Source organism: Drosophila erecta, unplaced genomic scaffold, assembly GCF_003286155.1.
Source record: "Drosophila erecta strain 14021-0224.00,06,07 unplaced genomic scaffold, DereRS2 tig00000126-arrow-pilon, whole genome shotgun sequence".
NCBI classification, from domain to species: domain Eukaryota; kingdom Metazoa; phylum Arthropoda; class Insecta; order Diptera; family Drosophilidae; genus Drosophila; species Drosophila erecta.
In genome coordinates, this window is record NW_020825209.1 from 7,710,430 (window position 1) to 7,738,203 (window position 27,774).

Genomic DNA, 27,774 nt, shown 5'->3' on the forward strand with positions numbered 1-27,774 from the left:
GACGAAACCTGGAATATAAACCCAAAAACATCAATTGATATCGATATATTTACTAAACATTATTGCAAGTGTTGTCGTTTTGTGAGTAGCTCTAAATTGCTGACGTTGCCACCCTTTAATAAACTGTTGGCCAGAGTTTACAATTTGGCTTTTTTTTCGTCACAATTATCATTTATTTTTTCGGAATGGCGCGATTTTTAAACACTGCTGCTATGTTTTATACCTTGGCAGTCTGCCAGTTTATGTTGTGTTACTTAGAAAATAACATGCTTAATATGAAAAGTTTATTAACCCTTTTCCGAAATTTAAATTTCTCACAGCCTTTATCCCTAATAAACTAAAATCATATATTTTCTTACCAAAACCCTAGAAGAGACGAAATATATGTTCCGACCATTAAAAGGTAAAATCACATTAAATTAATGAGTTAAATCCTCCCACCGCCCCAATTCCAAGAATAATTGTTCCAATTTGTATATACAATTATGTATTTTACCAACGAATAAATTACAAATTGTTAGTTGGAAACTCAATAGATCCTTTTCTCCGGAATAAGGTCGTGTAAGAAACAGGAAAAGGAGATGAAAAAAAGCAAAGAAAAGATATGCACTAAGCTCGGTGGTTCTCAACATGTATCATAAAACAGATACTGGTCAGGGATTCTTAGATTGCTAGTCATAAAAATATAATAATACTGCACTGCAAGTGGCTGGAAAGAAAGGCGAAAAGGGTTAAATGATGTCTACAACTAGTTAAATAAAGTAAATATGTATACAAGTTATTTCTACAAATACTTAAAGAAAATGGCATGTGCAGAAGAAATAAATAATAAATGAACCGAGTTGCTCGAAACTTATTAGCGAATACAGGCAAGGAGAACAGGTATTTAATGGGATATATCTATGTACAACAGTCGCTCTCCATAATCTGAACAATAAAAATACAATGAGAAGCAGCTGCGCACCAAACGCACGCATTTGGTCCACAGCCTAGTCGATGTGCTGTACATGGAATTTGCGAGTGTCACTAGTCGTTGCCATCCGATCTCCTAAACCTTGCGAGTGGCCATGTGCGTGGGCAAGCGGTTGCGGGTCCTATTGGCCACACAGGATACATCCATGTTGGTGTATGTTGGATGCATGTTGGCCAAAGTGCGGCGACGCAACGTGCGTGGAGCAGAAGTGCTCGGCTCTGGCGAGATGGAGCGCAATAGACGCCTGCCTGTCGACGGCTCAGTGGAAGTGGACGAAAGGCGGAGCCTCTTCGTCTCAGCCCCGTCATCTTGATCGCTCTTCTCGTTATCGGACTCCTCCACTGTCATTCTGGCTGGCATGGTGCGTCTAGTGCTCATGGTGCGTCTAGTGCGCGTGGTGCGTGCGCGAGAGTGAGAGGTGCGACGCACGTTCGATGGGGACGGCTCAGTGTTTTCCTGGTTATTGAGTGCCGGTGTGGCTGGGGATACAGCAGCTCTAGTAGTAGCGCGAGATGGCCTTGCGGCAGAGGTGCGTGATGCGCGTGAGGTTACAGTTGTTGCTTGCGATCCACGCGGTGTTTCAAATGTTGTGTGAGATCCACGAGATGGCGCAGCAGTTGCGCGTGATCCGGCCGCTGCTAGCGCTGAACGGGTGCTGGAGGATAAAGCGCGTGCCGCCGCCGCAGAAGTAGATGGTTGGTCATCGGAGATGGTCTTCTGCAGCTTGGCATCGACGGCGCGCTGAAAGACGGCATCGTCGTCATCGTCAGATGTGTCGCTGACATCCCAAATGGAGGCGGACAGCTTGAGGTGAATAAGATCACCCTGTTCGCCCGCTGCTAACTGTGTGGCGGCTGTCTCAAATTCAGTTACGTCGATTGAGTCGCCGTCATCCGAGTCCGAATCGACATAGGGAACTGGGTTCGGCAAGACGGGTGCGCAAATGTTGCAGACGTAGTCTTTGTAACTCTGGGTCGTGCAAAAGAAGTGCGACGGGTTGGCACCGCAATTGTTGCAGTACAACAGCGTTGCGGAGGTGTCGTCACGACCAGACACCGCAAAGCACTTTTCGGCCGTGCAAACCAAATCGCGGTGAAACTGATCTACAAAGGCGTCCGGATCCGTCTCCCAGGTGGCGTCTCTGCGGAATACAAGTACTGGTTAGTTGGGGTTAGGTGATCCAGATGTAAGTAGGGGTAACTCACTGGTTCAGCACCGAGATGCCCATCAAAACCACCTTGCGGAACACCTCCAAGTTGTTGCACAGCGGGCACTTGAAGAAGTAGCCGGCCGAATTGGCGTAGCGCTGCAGGCAGTTGCGGTGGAACCATCCATTGCGACAGCACGGCGCGTAGATACAGGTCACCACGCTGAAGCGCTCGCCCACGCCGAGCAGTTCATCTGCGCATATGACACATTCTTCCTTCTTTATGAGCGACGGACGGTGGCGATGCACCAGCACATGCTGATGGCAGTACGATTTGTACGTGTCGCGGAACTGGTTCTGGGCCAGATGATCGACGCCGCATTTGGTGTGAAAGGTGCGGCGGCAGCCCGACTTGCAGCACCCAATATTGGCCCCCAGGCGGCGGCAATAGCAGCACGTTAATGTACGGCAGCGCTTGGCCTCCGCTTCGATGTCCTCCTTGAGGAAGTTCAGTATGCCCAAGTGCTTGTCGCCGCGCTGGATGAGATTCGAGCTGAGGTACTGCCGGCGGAAGGAAGAACGGAGGCGGTTAGAGAGCGAGAGTGTGGGCTTGCGGATGCAGTCTTACCAAGCAGTTGCGGTGCACCATCATCTTGTCCTGCACGTGCACAGTGCCGAAGACCAACTCGTCCTGCTCGCTGCTGCGGCACAGCACGCAATTCTGTACCATAGCTGCGTGCTCGCTGCGTTCCCGGTGGCCAATCCCTCAACTAAAACAGCAGCAGTCGAAAATAACAAATCGAGCTGGAGCCGGGAGAAGCGATTGACTGTTGTCGCGGGCAATTAACGTCAGTTGATCGGGGGCAACCCTGCTGCCAGAGATGCCAGACCACCGTGATTTGATTTGATTTGCGCTTGCACGAATTCACTGCTACCTTAAGAAATATAAATACTTGGAAAATTAGTTGACTGACGATTGGTGTGAATTAGATTGTACAACAATTTCAAGGCAATCCCGATGTCGAAAGACACGTGCGAGTGCAAGGGAACTTTTTCAATAAATTGCCTTGGGAAGTCCCTTCTCCCAAATTAAAGCGAATTTATATGTTTTGGCCCCCATTTGCAATGGAACTAGCCTCACAAAAAAATTAAAACATGAATAGAGCGTTCGGTAGTGGAATTAAAAATGTAGCATGAACTGATTATATCCCTAAACTAGAACGGACTAAAAAGTAAAAAGAAAAATCACCAAAAAACCCAATTTCCAGTTACTCAGTTACTGAATGCCGTAACACGCAGCAATTGAATGCCTTTGTACTTGTTAGCATTTGGTAGGTTTCTAAAAGTCCAATCTGAACAAATTTTGGCAGTTAGACTAATTTTGGCAAATGACACTAACACACTTACGAATACAGACTTACAGACCCACATGGACACATGGACATACCGAGAATTTGATTTGGCTAATGACCACTTCCTTCTACCTGCTACATACCTATGTATATTCTCTCCCTGTTACGCTACGATTACAAAATTATCACTTGCTGTTGCAGCTTAGGTGTGTGAGCCACTTGAATACGAATTCGTGCATATAAGAGACAAATATAAACATTTTGAGAGCAACCCTACTGTCAGAGTTGACAAGCGCCAAGCGCTCGGTTCCGGTTTCCGGTTTTAAGAAGAAAATTCTTGAGAAAATGCGAATAGAATGGAAGTTGGAAAGTCGTTTTTTTTTCGAAATATGTGTATAGGTTAAATGCCTTTGCAAGTATATTTGTGTTCCAATTCTTTGTACAATGCTAATTCTCTATGAAAACTTACCAAAAGAGCGTGGAATTCCCGTCAGTAGTGTTTTGTGTTGTTAATTTTGAAAAAAGGTAAGATTTACTGCTTTATGCGTTCACTTCGGTTCAAAGGGTTTGGTATGAAATTTTTTTAAAAACTTGTAAAAATTACTTTTTTTCAGTTAATTTTTCACTGAGCTGTGTTAATGCTGCTCCGCCGACCTTATTCACATTTATGATATTCCGATTTTGACATTAGACCCAAAGGACTCAAACTTACGATAACTTCGCGAAGAGATGGGAGCTGAAGCAATACATCGATACTTTCAAAGCAAATATTTGTCCACGGCAATTTAATTTTTATTCAGTAAAAGCTAATGAAACTGTTCCACTAGCATTAAAAATGTAATTCCATTAGCATTTAAAGTGTAATTTTAGTAAATATATGCCTTAGTGTTTTTGAATTCACCAGCCGGGTGGCAGCACTGTCGCGTATCGATAGATAAATATACAAATTTCTACCGCAATACATTTATTACAACAATTATGTTGTTGTACAGCCTGAGCACGATGGTAAATGCTTGTAAAATATATACAGAAGCTTCGGTAGAAACTGACCGAGAACCCGGTCATTTTAAATATCCCATCCGGGTGGCAGCACTGTCCTGTACCGATAAGTAAACAAACAAATTTCCGTGCCGCAACAAGTGGATTTGATTTGAAAGAACCTTATTTAAGGAACAATAACGTGTACTATGTCTCTCTCCCGCCTAAACTCTCTGATGAAACTGGCACCCAAGTCCACGGGTAGGTACCGGTGGCTCCGATAATTCGAAATCCATGCGTTTGACATTTGGGTTCGGTTCAAAGTCCGAACACTGGTGAACGAACCTTTGTCTTCAGACTCGGTTGAAATTACACCACTGAATTACACTTCTCGCCAGCCGCCAGATCCCTCCAGATGAAGCCTCAGAGAAACCTCTCGGCCCTCCCAGAATCGGGACCCACCGGTCATTTCAAGACCCTGGCTGTCAGTTCGCCCAAGCCGTTTGTATTCCATGTGGAGCTCCATCGGCCTAGCAAGTTCAACGCCATCAGCAAGCAGATGTGGCTGTGGGTTATCCAATAGCTTTTCGTTACCGTTTCCGCAGAGTGCTAACCTAAGCTGCGTTACGCATTTCCAGGGAGATCAAGGAGTGCTTCGACGGACTGGCCACCAATCCCGACTGCCGGGCCATCGTTCTGTCCGCCGCTGGAAAACACTTCACCGCCGGCATCGACCTCAACGACATGATGAACCTGGGCCAAACGCTGTCCGAAACCGATGACTACGCCCGCAAGGGCGTCATAATGGAGCGCGTGATCAAGGTGTACCAGGACTCGATCAGCAGCCTGGAGCGCTGTCCCAAGCCGGTCATCACGGCGGTGCACAAGGCCTGCATCGGCGCCGGCGTGGACCTGATTACCGCCGCCGACATTCGCTACTGCACCGAGGACGCCTTCTTCCAGGTCAAGGAGGTGGACATCGGTATGGCCGCCGACGTGGGCACCCTGCAGCGTCTGCCCAAGGCAGTGGGCAGTCAGTCCCTCGCCCGAGAACTGTGCTACACTGGGCGCAAGTTCGAGGCTGTCGAGGCCCACTCCTCTGGCCTGGTGAGTCGCCTCTTCCCAGACAAGGAGTCCCTGCTGACCGGAGCCCTGGCCGTGGCCGAGCTCATCGCCAGCAAGAGTCCCGTCGCCGTAAAGACAACTAAGGAGAGCCTCGTCTACTCCCTGGAGCACACCAATCAAGAGGGATTGGATCACATTGTGGGTATCCTCCTATCTCTACAAATTTGCAGGAACTAACCACGCTTGACTCCTTGCAGCTTCTGCTGAACAAGCTCAACCTGCTGTCGGAGGACTTCGCCCAGGCTGTCGCCGCCCAATTGACGAAGGACGATAAGCCCGTGTTCGCCAAGCTGTGATCTGCAATCCGCACAAAAGGAAGAGTCGAACGGCGGAGGATCGAATTTAAAATGTATTTGCCATGTGTGCATTTATAAATACACCATTTGCCTTTACTTTAGGACCCAAATCGGCGCTTGTAGTTGTCGGAAGACTAGGCTTTCTGTCGGCTTATGACTAGGAATTTGGTTTTCTCTGTGAACCCTTACAACACATCGGCGGAGGAGGCGCCGTGGTTCCTCTGTTGCTGTTGGCACAGCTCCTCCAGGGCCCGCGGATCCTTGACGCACGCCTCAGTTAGAACCTCAACGTGGCCGTGCTCGTTGACGAGTAGATCGTCCTCGATGCGGATGCCGATGCCTCGAAACTCGGGCGGCACGTCGCCGCAATCCTGGCCAATGTAGATGCCCGGCTCAACGGTGAAGACCATGCCGGGAACGATGCGCGTGTTGCGGGGCACGTGCGGTGTATCGTGCACGTCCATGCCCAGGTAGTGGGATACGTGGTGCGGGCAGAAGCGGTACCCCTGGCTGGCCAGTTCCTTGTAGCCGCTCACCGACTTGCCCACCAGCCCGATCTCCTGCAGGTACTTTCCCAGCTTGTAGCAGGTGGTCTCGAACAGCTGGTCGAGAGTCTCGCCGCCTGGCTTCATCACAGTGCCAATAATCTCGCCCTGCAGCTGGTGCAGCATGTCGTACAGTGTGCGCTGCGGCTCCGTGAAGTGCCCACTCGCCGGCCAGGTGCGTGTGATATCGCTGGTGTAGCCGCCATACTCGCAGCCTGCGTCCATGAGCACCAGATCCTGCGGCCCCAACACCTGGCTGTTGGCCACGTAGTGGATCACCGTGGCGTTCTGACCAGCAGCCACCACTGGCGGGTAGGCCAGGTAGCTGGCGTTCCGCATTCGGCATTTGTAGTCAATTGCCGCGAACAGATGGTGCTCCGACTGACCTGGCCGCGAATCGGCCATCACCTCGTTGAATGAGCGTGCAGCTATGTCGCAGGTGCGCCGCATCAGCTGCATCTCGGCGCGGGACTTGAGGAGACGCATGGCTTCCAGGAAAGTGTAGGCCGGCAGCAGCGGACGCTGCTGATCGCTGCTCAAACGCAGCATGTCCTCCACCAGTGACGGAAGATCGGAGCTCTTCTGGTCGAACCAGATGTGTGGTTTCAGGGCACCTGCGCGACTCGCCAGCACCGCTTTCAGCTGGGACAGCGGATGGGCCTCAGTGACTCCGAAGAGCGGTACCGCCAGCTCGGACCCAGTGCGCGGACCATCCCAGAGCTCGGCGTGCGGATCCTTGGGACGCATAAACAGCACGGACTGCACGTTTTGGGCATCGTCAATGGTCAGCAGGAGAACGGCGTCCGGCTCTAGGCAGCCAGTGAGGTAGTAGAAGTCTGAGTTCTGGCGGAACACATATGGGATCTTGCCGCTCATATACTTCTTGGAGGCGGCGCCCAGAACGAGCTATAAAAGATGCAAGTTAGGGATCTTGGGTTTCTCTGTGTGGACCAGACCGGAGATCCTCACCATGTGGCAGGGGCTGGAGTGCCCATTGAACTCGCCGCCGAAGCTGCGCGCATAGGCACGGATGTTTTGCATCAGCTGCGAGCGGCGCTTCTCGAACTCGGCCAGCTCCACACCCGGAACCAGCTCGTGTGGCTGGATAAGGTGTGGATGCGATACGCTTGTAGGCTGTCCCAGGTTGCCCTTTTGCTGGCGCAGGATCTGAGCCACTCCGCGCACCTCGTCCGCGTTCACTGTAGAGTTGGTGCTGGGACTTCCTGGTGAGCTCGTTATGGATTGGGTCATCCGGCGGTGTGGCCAAAAGCTCGTGGAAATGGCGGCGCTGCGGCGGGCGGTGGGGGCGATCAGGCGGTCCAGGCGCCTTAGGACATTCATCGTGCTTCCGGTTCTCGGGTTGCCAACTAAAATCTACACTATATTTCACACAAAAGAAAACCGAACTGACAAAAACAATAACGATCCTGCATAAAAACAAACTACCAGGGTTGCCAGACGGTTGGGTATCAAGTGTCCCGCCGATTGACAGGTGTCGATAAGTATCGTAGTAAAATTATTCGAAAATATAAATGTAGTTTCCCTTTACCTTCAGAAGTTTCCCAAAAACCTGGGTAATTTAAAATTTTAGGAGTCCTCGTCTTACATAAACTAATAAACTAACTGAAGTAGAAACAACTGGATCGATTTCGCCCCAAAGCATTCAAATATGCCACTACAATCGAAAAATCCTCCATAGTACCGCCGCTAAGCTTCGGATGTAATCGATATTAGCATCCCCAACATAAAAACAAAGATTTTTAACTGGATAAATAGAGAGCTTTGTAACGGGATTTTCGATTTTGACAGACGCTCTAAAATCTTTTAGCATATCTAGAGAATGTCGAGCGAGGTATGTGGTGGTATTACCCATTTCCAATGGCCAAACACTCAATGTATTCCCCGCCTGCAGTGCTTTGTGCCCCGGCTGCCGGTGGACAGCGAGTCCATCCAGTTCCACGACTGGGCCATCAGCTACGAGAAGTCGCACATCCTGAAGAGCAGCTGCAAACTGGGCACCGACGAGTGCTGCCCCAAGGACTCTGCCGACCGCTGCGATCTCTGCCACTACCAAGACTCCCTGCAGCTGCCCCACCTGCCCGACATGGTGTTTCACAAGAACCAGCTGGTGCTGAAGCACAAGGACGGCGCCGTTCTCGAGTTCCGTCCCATGGAGGCGTTGGCGCTGGTGGACAATGGAAAGCAGCCGCTGGAGGTCGCATGTGCCCAGGAGTGGCGGGAAACCCGGTGGGTACTTAACTATGTGTGCTTGATTGGGAACACATATATCACCAGTTTGTTCCCCCTAGATCCTCTTAGTCGTGCTGAGTAACTCGCCCTAATGATTAAATTCTATTTGCCAGCAACGAGCAGACAATGGAGGAGAAGTTCAAGCCTTTCGACTGGACATTTACCTCCACCTACCAGGGCACTATGAACGAAAAGGTGCGGTCGGAGGAGACGGATCAGACACTGAACAAGTTCAAGCTGATGCAGCGCGAGAACATCATATTCTACCACGATTTAACCCTGTTCGAGGACGAGCTGCACGACCACGGGATCTCTGTGATGAGCGTGCGCATCGTAAGTGGTCCTTGTATATACAAATTATAGAGCCCTTTTTCAAGAAACACGCCTCTTTCTGGCACAGCGCGTGATGCCCTCTGGATTCTTCATCCTTCTGCGCCATTTTCTGCGCGTGGACGATGTGCTAATCCGGATGCACGACACCCGCTTCCACCACGAGATCGAGAACGACTTCATCCTGAAAGAGTACATCCATCGGGAGGCGCCCTGCACAGAGCTTCAGAGCTCGGTGGCCTTCTGGACCAATCCGGATGAAATGCAAAACTTTGTGCCCGTTAAGACCAGGCAGCTGCACAAGCTCTTCTTTAAGTAGTCCCGATGTCCAAAAATCTCTAGGCTTATGCCAGGCTTCTAATTGGTTAGAACTGCTGCTATATACGTTTATTTATTGCCAACAGTGTGCGCGTGCGCAGACGACATTAAAAGCGATTTTCCTAAAAGGCACACTACGAGTAATGCTATTAATATGAATACGTTGTTGGGCGGACCAGCTGCCACATCCTCGCGTCTAGGCGGATCCAAGTAGGGCAGTCAGCGCCTGCTTGTAGTCACCGGAGGTCTCCGCCTGGAAAGTAAAGAAAGTACCGTATTGGAGCGAGATCCAAGTTATGGCTAATCCCATGCCCTCTACACTACAATTACTACTTCGCCTAAGAATACTTATTCGCAAGCCAATGAGATTTTGAAAAATTTACGAGAGCCAGTTTGCTTCAGGGATAATTTGGTGAGTTCTTAGAAATGATTTGGTGTGGATTTTGGCAGCATATGTAGCGTAAAAGGAGCACTTGATACCGAGAAGTAACCAAGACCAGGAATACATCCGTTTCACCAATGGAGTGGCCAATACTTACGTCCTAGGACAACACAAACACCGCAACAAATACCAACAAGTAAGTGAAGAAAAGGGGAAAGGGATGCGTTAACCATGTGCGAAGCACTTGCGATCGTCGCAAGATCCACTTACCACCACGGCGCTGTGCAGCGTACGATTGTAGATCCGCTCGAACTCCTGCTTAATGGTCTCCAGGTCGATCTCCGAGCGGCTGACGATGATGCGGATGAGCGTGGCGTCATCTGTGCCCGCACCATTCATGGCCTTGTACAGGCGGTTGGCGAAGAAGGCCGCCGGTGACTGGACGCACTCAACTGAAAGTTTAAGGAGTGGATGAGGAGGAGACTTGAGTAAGCCGCAAATTCTTCAGCAAGTTATAGAGTAATAGAGAAATATACTGACCTATTGCCATCATGGCCTCGTGCAGCTCGTCGGACATCTCGTGCTTGATGGCCTGCTCGATGGTCTGCCCGGAGAGCTCCTTGTACTCCTCGAAGACGAGTCGCAGCTGCGGGAAGCTAGCGTGCGACATGATCCGGTTGAAGACCTCCTCGTCCGTTCCCAGCTTGGCCTCGCCGGCAGAGTAGAGCTGGGCGGCCTGCTCCTTGGCCTGGTCGGCGTCGACGGGCGTGTCCAGTCCGTCGCGGACTCCGGTCACGATCAGCGTGAGCAGGCGGCGGAAGAAGCCGGAGGTCTCGCTGCACATCTGCTCGGCCAGCGGGCGCTGATAGCGCTCCTCGTAGATGGCCACAATTTGGGCCATCTCCTCGTTGGTTTTGGTGCACAGGATCTCCACGAGCGTTGCCTCCTCGGTTCCGATGCCTGCCATGGAGGCGTGCAGTTGCTTGCACAGGTACTCCACCGGAGGCATCATCAGACCCACGATCACGTCCTCAAACTTGCCCCCCAGCTCGTCCTTCAAATCGTCCACCAGGTCACGCTCGAACTCCGCCTCGTAAACCGCCTTGATCGTCTGCCTCTGCTGGTTGCTCCTGCCGACGAGCACAGCGATGATCTCCTGCTCGTCGGTGCCGAATCCCTTCATCGCCGCCCGCAGCACCTGGGCGTCCTGGGAGGCGTCGAAGGGAGCTGCATCCTTAACCGTGGGCACGGGCTGGGCGGTGATAATTAAGTTGATATAAGGTAAATTTAGGATAAGGTAGATATAAATCAATAAGCTTTAATATTTGAGCAGCCTAGCATCACGTAATTATGATGCTGATTGCTATGAGCTGTATATGTTTCCAATATCCATAAATAATTGTTAGGAAGGTCTGGGTTTAAATATCATCGCTGCCTATTAAACTTTTTATGTTTTCACATAGGAGCTTGGAATTCCTATTGTTAACTCTTTACTTTCTTCAGAAATGTAAGCTTTGGAAAGTTGATACCTTCAAATTCAGAGTGATAATAACAAACTCTTAACTGTGTGTGAAATCATCGAACCGCAGGCATTTTTCTCTGTGTGTAGCGAGTGACGCATCGCCGTGGGAAATCAATAATAAGTAATAGTGCAATAAAGGAATCATCTTTAGCCTGGCAACCCACTCACTTTGTAGTCCATTAGGCAGCTGGTAGATTCCTTAGGCTCTGCGGTTGACAACTTCGCACAAATTAACGTTTCTCCTGGGAGTTATATGCGAATTTTTCTCGCGACGTCTTGCCGTCTCCGCCTGCTTTTGGTGAATAATTGGGATTGGGAGGCACTGCACCGCGGTCTCTTTTTGTGCTCTCCGAATTGCGCTCGTTACAGAGCACAAGTTTTACACACAGAGAAAAGTGAGACTTATTTCGATGGTGTCACATACATGACACATATGCATCTGAAGGCAGCACTCGGGTTAAGTAAAATAAATACACTTGTTTACCTAGTCTGTGCTCCTAAACCGATCGATTGATATTTAAATTCAAATGTAAAAATTCTTTCGAAATAGAAATCGAAAAAAATAACTTTTTCCGAACAGAAAATATACCTTCATGTATTGGTCAGCGATGGGGTTTGAACACGGACCTTTGGTAAAATTTTTCTATTTGAATGCGGGCTTAAAAACGTATGTCTTCTTTTAATAATGGTTCCCATGTAATGGTTCCCTGGCATTTGAAGTCAATCTTATTTCTCTCAGTGTATAAGCTTTTGCGAGCGCGACTTTCGCGGAAGAGCTTTTAATTCCGCTTCTAATGGGGCTGCACTTGAATTCCAAAGCAACTGATTCATTCGGCACATTGCTTGAATTAATTAATTAAAACCTGCCGATGAGATCGTGAAAATACATGTGTTCAAGCATCTCAGTTTAAATGGAATTTTAGTTGCGCTTTGTATGCCAGCGCCGTTCAAAATTGCATGCAAGCGGCGCATTCGAAAGTTTTTAAGACTTTAAAATACATGAATTTTTTGGGGGTATTTATACTTAATATGCGAGCCAAATAACACGCATCCTCTTTTTGTTTGTGTATATAGATATTATGTTTATTAAATCTCGTTAAATAGGCTTCGCTCTAATACATTTACATTTGGGCTCTTTCCGTTGAGTGGATGTTGCTCCACCTTCAGTGCTCGTACCTTCAATCCCGAGCCCCATTTCCTGTCTGACCTCCTCTCAGGCTTAAGCTTAATACGTTGTTATGTATAATTATATATAGCATATAGTTATATAGCATTTAATTTATTTATGTGTTGCTCTCAGCCTGCCCGACAGTCGGTTAAACGATCATTCTTCAATCTTGTTAGTTCCACAAATTTAAAATAAAGTATGAATCCTATTTGCAATTCCGTTGCCACCACCAATCAAATTTGGTTGTCATTGGAGGTGGGAGCGGAACTGGGGAAATAGCTATGGAATGAAACCAATATCGAGTAACAAAACAATGCATATACCAATCAAACATGCGGTTAGACAAACTTCTAGTTTTTCTCTCACTGCTCTTTACATATATGTATGTATGTATATCTATATTCTGTCGTGTTTCATTGAATTAACCCTCTAATACAGTTGCTGTGGTTATCTAGAGAATGTTGCAGTTTCCCTTGATTTTTTTGGGGCTTTGGAGTGGATGTGGTCATGGGAACTCTGAGCACTTGGACTGCGGATGAGTTTTGAGTTCTGGGCTATACACAACTAAGGAGCAGCGGGATCACAAAAGATACAAAAATACAAATTAAATTTCATTCAAGGACGCTCCTTTACGCATAGCAAAAGTGGTATCAACTATCAACTACCAGCTAACAACTATCGTCCTAGACCTCGTCGCTCTGGTTCATCTTGATCTCGTTAAGATGGGTGTTGAAGCGCGACCATTCGTCGCGCGATGGCTGCGCCAGGTTCTCGGCCACGTCGTACACGTACAGCTTGCCGGCCTCGTCGCCGATGCACACGTGGAGGCCGGATGGAGTCCAGGAGACGCGGTTCAGGGCTGGTGCTCCCGCCACGACAATCGAGGCTGTCGGCACCTCGGTGTCTTGGTTGAGGTTCCAAAGGTCCAGGCGGCCGCTGCCGTCGACGGCGGCGAAGAGTGCGGGATGCACGGGCGACCAAGCGACGTCCATCACGTAGTCCGAGTTGTCCTCAAAGGAGTACAGCGGCTTTGTGTCCTGAAAGAGATGCGGCTATTAGATTTCCTTCAGAACAGCCCTGCGAGCTGGCGACTGCGTACCTTGAGCGACCAGAGCTTGATGGTCCAGTCAATGGACGAGGTTAGGAAGAGGTGGCCAAAGTCCGGCGACAGCTGGTTGTAGTGCGTGGATATGCCAGTGATGGGGCCCAGGTGGCGTTCGTACACCTCGTTGACCCCGGAGCGCAGGCCGTGGCGCGAGGCGGAGTAGACGTAGCCGTCCTCGCTGCCCATAACCAGGCTGTTAATCTCGTTGGCCGGGAAGGCCATCGACGTGATGGCAATTGCCTTCGACTGGCGCTGCTGCAGCTCGAGCGTGTCCTGTGGTTGCGAGAGCATGTCCAGCGACCAGGAGCACAGCTTGCCGTCCGAGGATATGGAAATGACGTTGTGCGCGTTCTGGGTGCCCACCATCTGGAGGCAGTAGACGGGATGCGTGTGCGCCGCGGCACTGAGTGGCGTGCGCTGGATGGGCGTGCGCTTCTGCACGCGATTGTCCCACAGCACAATCTGGCCCGAATAGGTGCCGCCGAGGATCAGGTTGGGATTGAACTTGGCAAAGCAGGTGGACATCACCGCGCTCTGGCAGTGGAAGACGTCCTCGGGCGTGCTCTTCTTGAACTTGGTATTCCACACCATCACCACGCCGTCCGGCTCGTTGGGACTCTCCTCGTTGTTGTGGTACGAGGCCACCACCAGCTCGGGGAAGTGGGTGGACCAGTCCATGCTGGTGATGCAGCGGTTCTTCGACCAGCGCTCATCGTAGAAGACGCGGTTCAACGAGAGCCGCGCATGCGAACGCTCGTCATTCGCCTCCTCACTGTCGCCGCCGCCGATATAGTCCGTGTAGATGTCCACATTCTCCGAGAGGGCCCGCTCGATGACGCGGCCGGCGCGCACCACGAACCGCTGGAAGTTCTCCGACAGTATGATCATCTGCTTCTGCTCCTCGGACAGCTCGTTGACTGCGAGAAAGATGAAGAGTTTGTTACTTTACATTTCCAACAGTGCAGATACGCGAATTCTTTAGCACTGTAAGAACAATTCTCATTGAACAATTATTTTTCGAGAGAATGTGAAAAGATGTCTGTTCGAAGTGGTGACTCACCCTCCTTCTTCACTTCGGTCTCCTTCTTGATCTCGAGGGGCGTGATGGCCGGGGCGACGTCCTTGACGGTGGGCAGGCCGTGGGTGAGATAGCCCGGGGGCAGCTTGGAGGTGAATCCGTTGTCCAGGTTCTGCAGTGAGCTCTCTTCGTCGTCTCCTTGGGCATCAAATGCAAGCACTGTTTAAGGTATAAAACTAACACAGCTAGAGGAACATGACAATCGACAGAACAGGAACAATTCTACTTTCGGCTCTGATTGATTCTATTCGATTCGATTTGATTTGATTTTAGTTTAGATTGACTTTGATTTTGAGTCGATTCGTTTTCTTTATGCGTTCTTCTTCGTCCTCGCTTTTTGCTTGGCTAGGAACAAGGAAATTTTCGGAGACATTTGGCTTTGTTTTCGGGACTCCTTGAGGCGGGATTGTGGATTAGGATTTCCGGATTTGGGATTGAATGGGATGGCAGGGGGATTATATGAAGATCAGAGTGTGAGAGGGAAAGCGAGAGGGAGAGGAGGAGAATTGAAGCACACTGATTCTTCTCGCCTGTGTGTGGGTGTGTGCGTGCGTGCATCCAATCGGGGGAAGAGGATAGACAGAGGCAGAGAGTGAGGCAGAGAGAGAGAGAAAAAGGAGAGATGTGGCGGCAGGTGCATGGCTGTTAATAAACTGTTAAAGGCACTCACACAGGTGCATATATCACACTGTAGGTGGTTATCGATATATACAGTGTTAGGGCATGGACAGGTGAGTATGCGAGCGTGTGCGCTTGGTGTGGTGATTCGTTTCAGTTTTCGGTTTTCAGTTTTCAGTTTTGTTTTTCACCTAGTTAATATACAAAGCCAATTACTGAAATCAAAAATTTACAAGTTCCCTGCTGAGGTTTAGCTCTGGTTCTGTTTCGATTAACTCTATCAACGTAATCGCTATTGTACATCGTTTTTGCATTTTTCTCCACCCAATTTATAATTGCTTGCACTTAAAATTATTTAGTTTTATGCTAGAAATATATTACACATATATTAAACAAGGTAAAGTTAACGGCCGATTGATCGATTTCGATTCTGTAACAGTGCTGTAATTGAAGAGGGTATCGGTTATCGGGATCAATAGATGAGAGAGAGGCAGGCAGGGAGGCGCTCGCTGCTAAATTGCGTGAGAGTGAGTGAAATGGAGCAAGCCTAGCATCCTGTCGCTGCTGCATTTTCGTTGTTTTCATGTGTGAGAAGGGTATGTTAGTGGTTAGGACATTGTTATCTCGGGTTTCAGGATGAACGACTGGGATTAGCAACACGGCACACAATGAGGAAGGGGCAATGCAGGCGCATTACCAGTCATGCAAATGTAGGATGTACACAAGCAGAGATGAAGGAGCGATAGAGTCAGAAAGATAGAGATGGAGAGAGCAAGGAGGGGCACGGGACCATTATTTTCAGTGTTGTGGGAGCGCGTGCGTATCTGCGGTTTAATTCACTTTCCAACACTGACACCTCACAGGATCGATTTGAACGCGCTTGCTTTTCTGTGCTTTTTTTCTTAATTCTGATTTAGTTTCGCTGGCAAAGTGAGAATTGGAACGTTCCTATTTTGCTTCATGTCGGTTCCGTCACTGTTCAATATTTTGGTTCGGGCGGCTGGCCTGTACCTACCTGTGAATTCATCCTCCCACTCTAAACCCGGATTAAGATTGTATTCATCTTGAAGAAATATAAAGAAATAAATATATTGTACAAACATTGCTGGTATTTGGTATTTTGCGACTTTTCAAATCAAAACGAAAAAAAAATCATGACTGGCTTTAGCATACCGCCCATTTAAATCGACAAATCGATCGATAGTCAATGTTTAAACAAAATGCATACGGTAAGAAGTGAAAAATGTTGGTTTTTAGTGTGCTCAACTCTTGTTGCTTGGCGTATTTATCACACGAATATGTATAAATATGTTTATATAGGGTATATGTATAAGTACTATTAGCACACAAGCCGGCTCATATGATGGAACACAAAAAGTAGCGAGGGGAGGAGAAAGTGTTTATAATACAGCTTAGGATGTTTAGCTAATATATCTGATACGCAATCATACAAACGATATTAAGATAAAGGCTATTCGTGCTTACAGATGAAGATTCGTTCATACGTGTTTATGTTTGGGTTATGTACTTGATTCTTAGAGATTAGCATAGACTTAAAAATACTGTTGGGAAGAGGAATCGAATTCAAATATTTAAGTAATAGCTCGGTTATGCTAAAAAATTAAAAAAAAAAAACAAGTTATAACTTTTGCACGAATGTTCTATAAGAACCCTCCATACTTATAATGGATTATACATAAATTAAAAAAATATTATATTAAAACTCAACTTAAAGCAATTACGAAAAATACTTAAACGAATTAAGAACTTAAAAATTGGGTGGAGATTACAAATTTCTTTTTCATTTTCGATTCAATGTAAACGATTTTCACACAAGGTCTATAAGATCTGATACGAACTGAATATCTTTTCAGGTAGTTCTTGAGCTAATTGAAACAAATGTCATATAAATCATATTAAATGTATACAAAGATATAAATATATGTATATAAACCCGGTTGGGATGCAAATCAAACGACCAAATCGGAAACGAAGATCGAAGAAGCATCTACGATAGGCTAAGACATAGACATAGATGTATATTCTAGGATAGGATTACGATATCAGGCGTACACTAAGCAAGTCAGAACAACTCTAAGGAGAAGGCATAGATCGTGTTGTGAATAGAGATAGAGCAAACTACATAAAGACATTATAGAAAAGTTCAGCATAGAGAGGTTCAGATTTAAGGTTATATATACGGTTACGGGTATAGGCATACGATACGCTTTTTACGGGTGATACATAGACCGCTACGGAGGCTGAAAAGTTCTAAATACGGAATTACGCATACAACGAGGACTACTCACCATAATAATCCGTAGCATGAGCTGCAGTTTTTTTTGCGTGCGTGCCAAAAACAGATAAGGGGGAAGAAAGAGAAAGTAAATAGACAAATTATTAAATGCGCTCGAACGGTGTACACTCTAATGATCTATGGGTTCGGATGCGAACATGGATGGATGTGGATTTGCGTGTGGATGACTGGGTGGCATAACTGATAGATGCTGGACAGCGGTGGATATGAGGAAATGAGTCGGGACTCGTTACGACTGCGGCGTAAATGAAGGAAAACAAGGCCAATTGGTGTAATGATTGGAGCTTGGTGCTACCAACAACCTTTACAAAAATGCGTCAAAAAGTTAACTAATAATTACAAAAGGGGGTTTAAAGGAGGGGGATAAACATGACACATTGCGTTTCTGTACCATTTACAACCTATATTAGATGAATGTTTAGACTTCATTACGGGAACAGGCACAATAATAGAATACAGATACATATTTTAAAAGGTTCGGATTGATGTGTTCAGATAGTGTGCTGAATATTGCATAAAAAGTGAGCATAATAGTTGCGTATGGTTCTAGAAATTGTATCTGAGCTGAGTAAGTTCATGGGATATATAAAATAAACTGACGAAAACAAATGCTGGGGTAGATAGGCCAAATTGGCAGCACTCAAGGAAGCAAAAACCAATAATGCGGGTAGGGAAAATCAAGAGAAAGCGTTCATAAGATGATCAATCGACCAGCAACTACTGTTCTTGAGAGCTGTAACCGAATCGAGTTGAGGCAAAGCAAAAGGAAGCTGTCTTAATTTGAGCAGTCGAGTAGATAGTCCACCGAATTGTCTACTACGAATTGTCCGACATCCTTCTGCCTTCACAGCTTTACAGCAAATTTTGACTAAATCGTATGAGCGGTTCACATGGCCCTCTTTGTACACTCATGTGTATGCCGCTTTGTTTTTGTCACAACAAAATTCGTGTGCTGATGTGTGATTAGGTGTGGAGTTTGCTTAAAATTAAGATTAGTACCTTTACGTGGACGCCACCAGTCCTCCATATATCCTGACAGAGGCGAGGAGTGGCAAGAAAGAACTGTATTTGTTATTTTATTTCACTATGGATTATGGTTTCTGTTTGCATCTTTGCTTTTTCTCTGATGGAAGGGACGGGAGTTGGGGACACTTGATGGGGGACAAAGCGCGGAAACGGGTCAGCATGCAGCGGAGTGAACTAGCACCAGACAGAAAGGGACAGTTGGGAGTACAGACATGGACTGATAGAGAGAAATACACAGCTCCTCCGACGGACGGAGACGGGAACGGGAGCGCAGGAAAGCCAAACACAGTTAACGAGACCAAGAATAAGAACGGCGACAGTAGCGAAAGATGGAGTCAAACTATGGATAGTGGTTACAGTAGAGCCCAGACCATATCCCCGCCCCGGGGGCAATACGCACCATCGCCGTTTCCGCCTCCTGTACTGGTCGTCTGGGTCTGCTTCGTGTAGACCAGCGTCTCTTTTGGTGGAATGTTCGTAGCCTGCACATTGTAGACGCTCAGGTTGAGGGGCTGTTTCTTTCCGCCGCTGGGGGTGCACATTAGAAATCGGTTTTAGTTAGGAATTAGTTAAATGCTTGCAGGGCCTTTGCTGCATCCTCTATCGTATATATAATTTATATTTGTTGAAACAGCCTTTATGCAAAATGAGAACAGATTATTTGAATGGGCAGTAATATTAACACAATTTAGAAGGCTTTGGATGTAAAAACTAAATCAGTACTTAGCCCATTGTCGACTGCAATTTTAAAAACGGCCAAAGCCACTTGTTACAAATCTTTCTAATCAGGATATTAATTTTGAGAGCTGGTATTTTATGATGTAAAAGTCATAGATAAGATCTATCTCTATAGTTTTCAGATACTTCTACTTAGGATGGCACTTCTACCCACAAGGCTTTGGTATGAACTGACTCACCTCTGGCCATTGACGGTGGCTTGGAGGCTGGCGTCGGGAGTCTGTGTGTTGGAGTTATCCGAGGTCATCGAGTTGACGGAGGAGAGTGAGGAAAGGACCTCGGAGACGGGAGCCACACCCAGCGATGACAGCATTTCGTCGAGATCCCTGAAAGAGGCGAACGAAAGACGGATGATGGCGGTGAGTCAACTCCCGGAGAGAAGCAGATTGCAAACCCACTTGCGCTGATCCTTGTCGATGCCTGCTCCGCCGCCAATGCGACCGGCCGCCTCCTCCATGTCCTTGATCTCCTTCTCGCGCCGCCGGCGATCCTTCTCCTCCCGCAAGGCGGCCAATTTGGCCTTCTTGCGTTCCAACTCAGCCTTGCGATCCATTTCTCGGAGGGATTACCTGCTGGGACTTGTTGTTCGAATGGCGTTCAGTGCGGGGCTCTCGATCTCTGGCTGGCCAAGTTCTCTGCAAGGGGGATGCATGATTAATGGTCGCCAATATTGGTAGCTCTGATGATGTCACCAACTGCTGGCCAGAAGCAAAGAAAGTGGGTGCGTTGTGTGGTTCTCCGGCGCTCGGTTGGCGCAGCGCGCCCACCGCATTTGTTTTCCTATCGCCAAGTGGAGCTCATTCCCCGGTAACCCAGTGAGTGGCCATCAACTTACTTTCCTTTGCTTGGCAAAAAAAAATCAATAATCCAGCGATTCGACTGTGACGTCTTTTCGCCCTGGCTGCTTTTTTAAATCACTTCTCCCACTGCTCTTGTGATTTTTCCATGAAATGCACAACAACCCACCTCTTGACTTTCGTTACACGTTGCTCGGCTGTTTTTAAAGTACTTAAATCATCATTTTTCAACAATGTAAAAATGCGACTGACTTTAATGTTTTGACTAACTAGAGATGGAACTTCGTCCACGACCAGCTACTTCGCACAATAATTGGCACGTTTGGGAGATAATGGGCGCGGTTGGTTTATAAATATGCCTTAAAGGGTATGAAAAACTAGGACCTTTAGCGGAATACCTAATTTACACAGGTTTAGGCACACGAATAAGCTTTTATTGTTGTACAGCGTTAGCTGAGAACAGCTGTCGTGACTGCGATAGTTACCCTACTCTCGTTCTCTAGCGCAACGATCTGGCAACACTGCTGCGGCTAGCAGCACACTTTAAGTTACAGTTATATATCGCTTACACTGAAACACACTTGTGCAGTTCCACACATTTTCTTAAATTGCACTTATATTTTACTATTATTTTGATATATAAATGGATGCAATCTAGGGACATACGTAGATGGAGGTTCAAACTTAATACTAAGAATAGGCAAAAAAAATACGTACTAGGAACGAATTTCATCAACTGCTTTATATTTAAATTATTATGCATTCTTATCATAGAATTATTCAGCGCAATAGAAAATAACTAAATATATAAGTATGTTTTTATCTAAAACATAACATATAATTATTAGTTCCAAGAGAAGACTAGAAACAGATGCCATCTATGCATCAACATTTTTACAAAAATATATCTGTAAATATCTAAGTTCTAATAGTTAAAGCCACGAAAATACCAAATTTATGATAATAAGTATCATGCTTTATGGATCTGGTTACTATGAAATGTATAAATTTATGAATAAAGGTTACTGTGTACTTAACTGTTACAAAATAATTATTACACATACTCTTACAAATAATGCGTACAAATATGAATAGCTCTGAAATTTTATTAGTGACCCCAAACTAGTGAGTTTACAAAGTACGTTCGGGGCTCTGAAAATAGGCACACTCATGTAGTGTTTTATAACCCCTCCCAAGCGCGTCTTCAATTACATTCAATGCGCGTCTATGGGCAAGTGAAATCACCAGAACCCGCCGTGGAAATAGAAAGCGCACTTGAGTGATGTTTCTTCCATAATTTATGCCACCAATGCCACCGTTCCTGCACCGCAGGGGCATAAAACGGGTCAAATGGCAGGTGACTTAGCTGTAAACAGTAGTACGTGCCTCCGATCGCAAGTATCTGTGAGATGCCGAACTCGAAATGCCAAGGAAGAGGTGCCCAAAGGCCAAGTGCGCCCATGAAACCCTTTGGGGATTTAATTTCGGTTCGATTTTGGCGCATCTGCATTTTAATGCCAGCATTCGACGACCCACAAACTGTAATCCGAGTGGCTCATTTCGTAACCGCATTGATAAACCGGACTCGAACTGAAATCGATTCGAGATTCGATCCCCTGTTGCAGTAAAAACCTAAAAACCTTGAATTTCCAAATCTTCGACTGCTCAACATTTCGCTCCAGGCCGATAAATCTTGCATATGGGCGGGAGTTGGCAAACCGATGAGCGGATACTTAATATTTTCGTTTTTTCCCCTCGCTAATTGCAGGCCAAACCAGTCGCACTAAAGCAGGGAATCCAGCCCAGCGTGATTAGTTTACAAATGAATTGCCAATTGAATTTTAGATTTAGACGGCTGGCCGGGCTTCCAAGAACCACCTCCATGGGACCGGGCGAGAGTAAAAGTGTATTTTTAATTAGCCACTCCACGCTGCTAACCTAAACTAGTTTCCCAGCCGGTCTGGTTTGGTCGCATCTCCATTCTCCGATCTCCGAGCTCTGGTCTCTGATTTTATTTTCATTATTTTTTATTTCTTTCCTACTCCGATCGGACGGATCGCATCTCCCAAGGACAGCGGCTTTTGGGTCATTGCGTGGACGCTTAGCATATTTATGCATATATTATGTACATATATTACCGGCATGCTCCGCTGCTCGGTCGCTGGGAACATCGGGATGACACAGTTTTCCATCCCATGGGCGTAGCTCCTCGGAAACGGCCACATCTCACCAGTGTCTGGGTTGAGTATGAAGTCCAGCTCGCTAAAGACCAGTTCCTAAGCCGGCCAAATTATAATGGTTATATTATATCTGGCATTTCATTGGTATGTTCCTTAATAATATATAACTTTAAATTTATGCGATAAAGATCTTTGCTATGTGGTCAAAAATGCTGCGAAAGAAACATTTTAAATTCCAACGCGCCGTTTACTTGCTCTTGTTAATTTTAATATATATTCTCTTTTACATTCTTCTGTGCTATTTAAATCAGTATCTGTGCTATTATCAGTAGTATTTTATTTATATTTATGTTTATCTTACCCTATTCCATTCCGACCGAAATGATTAGACTATGAGGCTACAGACTATATATATGATATAATTGAAAAGGGACGATCTGCTCCAGACCGAAACCAGTAGGAGCTACGACCATGGCGACTCCTCGTCAGCCTTGAAGCCTTAATGTTTGGCTGGGACTTTGGACGAAGGATAGTCTTCCAGTCCATCTGGTCGCCAATTTGGTTGTACCTGTTTGGCTCCATTTGTTATGGTCATTAGCGTTGTGGCCTTTTATCGGTGTAAGCCATTTGCATGCGGACCATCAACCCGGCCAACTCAATTCAACTCGATTCGAGCCAACTGAACGCGAGGACCGTTGACGCATATGAATTTGTTTATGTTCATTTTCGTGTGGCTTTTTCGGCCACATCGACACACTGATCGCAGGGAGCGTATACCCTACTCGAACCGGATCCATCGGCCACTCGATCGCTCCTGGCTATTTGACGGTCAATACCCGGAAATATGCAGTTGACCAGGTGTCTTACAAGCTGAGATGTTTCTTTTGCGTGATATGAACTGTTTCTTACCCTATATTGTTAAAAACAAACTATTTTAGGCACTACTTTAACTCTTGGTAAACAGCAGCATTTTAATAAAACTCTTACTCATACAAATAAAAAATATGAACAATGGAGACGAGAATATATGTAAATCCAGTTGGCATGGTGCAGATACAACCAACCCAGTCTGCACTGAAGAATTCGCGCCATTAAAATTTCTGATTGTTCTTTTAATAACCTTTTATATGGCTTAATGTTCGCTTAAGCTCTGATCGACGCATTGCGTGCACTTAAGAGTTCGGTGATTCCTCCAAGTCTGCGATTGAATCAAACCTGATTTAACAAAAGAGAGATAACCATACAGGTGGCGCACTGAAGAATTCGCGTGGTGCTTTTAAAGCTAGGGCATATCGCCAGCGGTTTTCCGGGCCTCGCCTCTGCACTTTCTTGTTTTTGTGCCATTACATCTCCGGCTCGCCTTTCTTTGCCGCCTTTGGAGCCCCGGCTCCATCCCCATCCCCATCCCCATCCCGATCCCCAGCTCCAGCTCCAGCCGCAGCTCGTTTGGCTTGGCTCGGTTTCGTGTGGAAGTAGTAGTGGTGCTGGTGTTGGTAGTGGAAGTGGCAGTGGCAGTGGCGGGGGCGGTAGTGGCCCCGCCCATTGGCATCTCTCTGCCGCGGCCGACGGCGTCGTCGACGGCGACGTCGAGCAGAGCCGGCAAAAAGTCTTGAAAAGTGCGCCTCTTTGGCGTTCCGTTGTTAGTTTAGTTTAACCATCGCAGCGCTTGAGTCGCGATTAGTTGCTCAAGTATCCAGTTGCCAGGATCGTCGCTCTGCGTTTTTTTTTTCTCAGACCGAGTCCAAAATGAAGTTATTTTTATGTGCCATTGCTGTGACCCTGTGTGTGGCGACAAGTGAGTGTGAATCAATGGATTTGCGGGAATATTGGAATATTGGAGCTAAAGTGACTACTGGCCAACCCATCCAGCCAGTCCAAGGCGCAAATTGTTGCTAATTACTTTGACACTGACACCGAAATCAAGACCACTTCGGTCCACTGTGTGTTTTGCATATCGAGAGTTTTGGGCCAACTGAAAGCCATAAGTATAGCTACTTATGGCATTTAGACGCCTCGCTTAAATGTCAAATGTGGTCGCGATTGCGGATCTACGGGCCACATGCAGATCGAGATGGAGGGCCGCCGTTTTCCGTCTGGAAAAACTGGAATGCTGGCCAAGCCCAAGAGCCGTTGGCTGGCTGGCTGTCTGGCAGTCTGGGCCGCTGGTTATGCAACTCTTGCGGCTTGTTGCCCAAGTGGCATTCTGCTCTTTTGGGCCGCGGAATCGCGCTCGTCAACCAAGGAGTGCGTTGAACCCGGTCCGAGTATCGTAATCTGGGCATCTTGCTGAGCAAGAAGCCTTCACTGGCATTTACAATTTGAAATCACCTGCCGGTGTGCTACGAAAATCTAAAGAATTCGCGTGGAATTGGTTATAGGGGCATTTTCAGCATAGCAAATGAAAAGGTGTATAAAAGTATGCAGTGATTTTCGCACCGAATGAATTTCGTATCTTACTTTTAGGCACTCGAGTAGGAGATTTCAGATTGTTTGTAAATGGTCACACAATAATATACAAAATCTACTCTTCCCTATTGGGTTTTCAAGTCAGTGGAAGCTTGGAGCAACCTGTTCCAATGAAAAGCCATCGATCATTTCTTGGGCACCAATCAGGAAACCGCGAATGCGGAATTGCCATCGATCTGTTACACTTTCGAGTGCGACTGGGGGTCGCCAGGAAAGTGAAAGTGGGAAAACCAGTTGACTGAAGTGCCTCTTTCCTTTGTTTCCCCCTCCACCAGCCGTGTCCGCCGCCGACTTCGAGTGCCCGAAGCCCAATGGCCAGTTCGCCGATGAGGTGCAGTGCGACAAGTTCTACGTCTGCGACGACGGAGTGGCCAAGGCGAAGCTCTGTCCCGATGGCCTGGTCTTCGATCCCCTCAACCGCAAGTTCAACAAGTGCGACCAGCCCTTCAATGTGGACTGCGAGGACCGCACGGAGCTCCGTAAGTTGCCCATCCCATGACCCATCAATTACTATTTCCAGGCTGTTGTTTCTGACTCTCGGGAATGGTCAAAAAACTGGGTCAAGGCAAAGCTGAACTGGTTGTTCGCATTATCATAAACTATGCATGCAAATGTAAATAGCTCAGCTAGAGAGTTTTAGGCCGCATCTTATGCCAACTTAAGATATAGTTTCATTTTTCGGATTAACATCAGTTGGAAACATCAAGGTTTCATATCTTAAAGTTGGTAAAAAAGCCATAAATATATTTATTGGTAAGGAATACGAGAGGGGAAAAACGCGTTTGCAGAAAACGTAGCATACTTTTGGACTTCTCTACATTTAAAGGCGAGAAACCATTGTAATAAGCTGTCCAAAAGTCGGCACTCAAACTTCAAGATCATAACTTTGATCATAGTTCGTAATACTGATGTAGCTTCTTGGTAGCTGGAGTAACTAACCCCGCTTGGTTTCCCTTCACAGAGGAGCCCAAGTCCAGCAAGTACTGCCCGCGCAAGAACGGCTTCTTCGCGCATCCCGATCCCGCCGTGTGCAACATCTTCTACAACTGCATCGAGGGCGACGCCCTGGAGACCAAGTGCACCGTGGGCCTGCACTTCGATGAGTACTCGGGCACCTGCGTGTGGCCGGACACCGCGAAGCGCGAGGGCTGCAATCCGGAGCAGAGTAAGTGGCCGGAGGCGGAGTGCGGCGGAGTGGGCTAATGGTGCCATGTGGTGTGTGCTTTCAGGAACCTCCGAGACAGGATTCGTGTGCCCCAAGGACCAGCCGAAGACCGACGACCGCGGCCAGGTGGTGACCCACCCCAAGTACCCGCATCCCACCGACTGCCAGAAGTTCTACGTGTGCCTGAACGGCGAGGATCCCAGGGATCTGGGCTGCCAGCTGGGCGAGGTCTACAACGATGCCACCGAGATGTGCGATGCTCCCGAGAATGTGCCCGGCTGCGAGGACTGGTACAAGGATGTGGACGACAAGAAGGACTAAGCCACTCCGGTCGGCTCTGCTCATCACATCCACACTCACACTCATGCACACACAAGCACACTGAGAGAAAAGCAATCAAATCGAAACAAAACAACACACAGATTCGCGTCTTAGTCACTTAAATTTAGTAGTTCTAGCCCATTTCCTATAGAGCGTATGTGTAGCAGTTAAACTTCAATACTCTGACTATCTATCTCTTAACTATTTTCCCTACTTCTGACTTTTCTATACCTACTTCTAACTACTTTTCTTACTACCAATCACCACATCTGTTCATTTCTGTGCCCAACCGAACGCTGCCAAATTGTTGTGTATATATTTCCCGCTTTCAGACTTTCGCCTTATTATTATACAAAAAGAATAAACTGAATTTTTTATAAACTACTCCTGCCAAAATGATCTATCTTCCCACTCCCAGAACTACAACTATCTTGTGTTCTGTTTCAGCTATCCTATCTGATCTTCGCCTAATATATCAATTTCTCTCTGGTTTCTCTAAGTTTTCTCCACAACCTTCTACTTCTCCATATTACCATATTATTTTGATATTCCTTAACCAATTTCTTGTCTATATGGGAAACCTCTTTACAAACTTCTGTCCTTCTTTAAGTTTCAAAACTGGATATTTTCTTTTCTATTTTCTTCCTCTTTCTCCTCTTCCTCTTTCTCACTTTTAAATTCTCAAATTCTAATTCCTGTCCATTTGATCTGTAAACTATTTTTATGCAACAGTTTATTATTCCTAAGAGCATTTTTTTAAGCATTCTAAAACTATAATGCGTATTTCTCTTCTACCTCAAGCTTAGCTTCAGTTTCATTTCAGTTTTCTAAATCTTTTCTATAAATTCTGCCTTCCTCATATATATTTCCCTGTACTTTGTTATACCGACTCTTAAATTCTCTTTTATGCTATACTTTTATCTAGTTTCCTTTCCCTTTTGAGGAACGCCAAGCTATTTATTAAAAAACTTCCTGACTTGCATCCAATAATCCAAGCGACACAACCTTCGAATCTGTACATGTGATTTTCGCCTACTTAAGTTAAGTAATCATTCATCAGACTGTAAGCCCCTGACATCCAACTTCACCCTACATTCTCCGCTTTTTTCGAATTAAAAAACCATTTCGAATCTATACAAAATTAGTGTGCATCTCTTGGGCAAATAGCGCGGAGCGCGATTGACTAATCCATCAAACCTTTCACTCCACACGCAATATCGGATAACCGAGGTGGACGGAGGCGGGATCGGTCCATCCATTATCCACCATGGCCCTTGGTCCGTCCATCGGCTACAAAGAGTCGCTAATTGCCCGAGTGGCCAAGCGAACCGAAGACCGAGAAAAGAGCAGCCACCGCACATGTAAATGGGCACAAAAAGCAGGCAAGAGTGCTTATGCAATCGGCGCAGCACGAGCAAAGCAAAGCAAAGCAAAGCAAAAGCAAAAGCAAGTATTTTGCAATAGTTAACAATGTAACGGCAATCGGCAAACGGGCCCAATCATGAATGAAGCTTATGGTCTGCGCGAGCTTTGCCTTTTACTTTCAATCACACATGTTGCCAGAGAAGCTCGATTTC

At 46.8% G+C, this 27,774-nt stretch overlaps 7 protein-coding genes across 21 annotated transcripts; 3 read left to right on the forward strand and 4 right to left on the reverse strand.

The window, feature by feature from the left end:
- Positions 1-541: 541 nt before the first annotated feature.
- Positions 542-3,991, reverse strand: LOC6550374 (mucin-22). Its single transcript, XM_001977819.3, has 4 exons — positions 3,942-3,991; positions 2,749-3,055; positions 2,179-2,681; positions 542-2,114 (listed from the first exon to the last, which is right to left on the reverse strand). The coding sequence occupies exons 2-4, from the start codon at positions 2,848-2,850 to the stop codon at positions 1,049-1,051; spliced, it is 1,671 nt and encodes a 556-aa protein (XP_001977855.1). The 5' UTR covers positions 2,851-3,055; positions 3,942-3,991; the 3' UTR covers positions 542-1,048.
- Positions 3,992-4,433: 442 nt separating this feature from the next.
- On the forward strand, positions 4,434-5,972 carry LOC6550375 (delta(3,5)-Delta(2,4)-dienoyl-CoA isomerase, mitochondrial). The gene is made up of 4 exons (XM_001977820.3): positions 4,434-4,711; positions 4,849-5,017; positions 5,089-5,713; positions 5,773-5,972. Exons 1-4 carry the CDS (start codon positions 4,660-4,662, stop codon positions 5,869-5,871), a joined length of 945 nt encoding a protein of 314 aa, XP_001977856.1. The 5' UTR covers positions 4,434-4,659; the 3' UTR covers positions 5,872-5,972.
- On the reverse strand, positions 5,907-7,891 carry LOC6550376 (xaa-Pro aminopeptidase 3). The gene is made up of 2 exons (XM_001977821.3): positions 7,386-7,891; positions 5,907-7,322 (listed from the first exon to the last, which is right to left on the reverse strand). Exons 1-2 carry the CDS (start codon positions 7,755-7,757, stop codon positions 6,057-6,059), a joined length of 1,638 nt encoding a protein of 545 aa, XP_001977857.1. The 5' UTR covers positions 7,758-7,891; the 3' UTR covers positions 5,907-6,056.
- A 209-nt stretch (positions 7,892-8,100) lies between these two features.
- LOC6550377 (TIP41-like protein) lies at positions 8,101-9,437 on the forward strand. Its single transcript, XM_001977822.3, has 4 exons — positions 8,101-8,268; positions 8,329-8,663; positions 8,780-8,999; positions 9,067-9,437. Exons 1-4 carry the CDS (start codon positions 8,257-8,259, stop codon positions 9,313-9,315), a joined length of 816 nt encoding a protein of 271 aa, XP_001977858.1. The 5' UTR covers positions 8,101-8,256; the 3' UTR covers positions 9,316-9,437.
- On the reverse strand, positions 9,352-11,547 carry LOC6550378 (annexin B10). Of its 2 annotated transcripts, XM_015155259.2 has the most exons (5): positions 11,387-11,547; positions 10,237-10,948; positions 9,967-10,148; positions 9,854-9,856; positions 9,352-9,567 (listed from the first exon to the last, which is right to left on the reverse strand). In XM_015155259.2, the coding sequence occupies exons 1-5, from the start codon at positions 11,396-11,398 to the stop codon at positions 9,511-9,513; spliced, it is 966 nt and encodes a 321-aa protein (XP_015010745.1). In that variant the 5' UTR covers positions 11,399-11,547; the 3' UTR covers positions 9,352-9,510. The 2 variants fall into 2 exon arrangements, with proteins under 2 accessions (XP_015010745.1, XP_001977859.1); XM_001977823.3 differs by lacking the exon at positions 9,854-9,856.
- A 732-nt stretch (positions 11,548-12,279) lies between these two features.
- LOC6550363 (cytoplasmic dynein 1 intermediate chain) lies at positions 12,280-20,596 on the reverse strand. Of its 14 annotated transcripts, none has more exons than XM_015155253.2 (10): positions 20,235-20,596; positions 19,667-19,903; positions 19,448-19,594; positions 18,931-19,058; positions 18,504-18,536; positions 17,497-17,517; positions 16,203-16,250; positions 14,552-14,704; positions 13,486-14,408; positions 12,280-13,423 (listed from the first exon to the last, which is right to left on the reverse strand). In XM_015155253.2, exons 2-10 carry the CDS (start codon positions 19,819-19,821, stop codon positions 13,070-13,072), a joined length of 1,962 nt encoding a protein of 653 aa, XP_015010739.1. In that variant the 5' UTR covers positions 19,822-19,903; positions 20,235-20,596; the 3' UTR covers positions 12,280-13,069. The 14 variants fall into 14 exon arrangements, with proteins under 14 accessions (XP_015010739.1, XP_015010737.1, XP_015010735.1 ...); XM_015155251.2 differs by having other exon boundaries at positions 14,552-14,707; XM_015155249.2 differs by having other exon boundaries at positions 18,504-18,566.
- A 3,268-nt stretch (positions 20,597-23,864) lies between these two features.
- On the forward strand, positions 23,865-26,581 carry LOC6550364 (protein obstructor-E). Its single transcript, XM_001977825.3, has 4 exons — positions 23,865-24,040; positions 24,987-25,190; positions 25,673-25,876; positions 25,941-26,581. The coding sequence occupies exons 1-4, from the start codon at positions 23,992-23,994 to the stop codon at positions 26,195-26,197; spliced, it is 714 nt and encodes a 237-aa protein (XP_001977861.1). The 5' UTR covers positions 23,865-23,991; the 3' UTR covers positions 26,198-26,581.
- Positions 26,582-27,774: the final 1,193 nt, after the last annotated feature.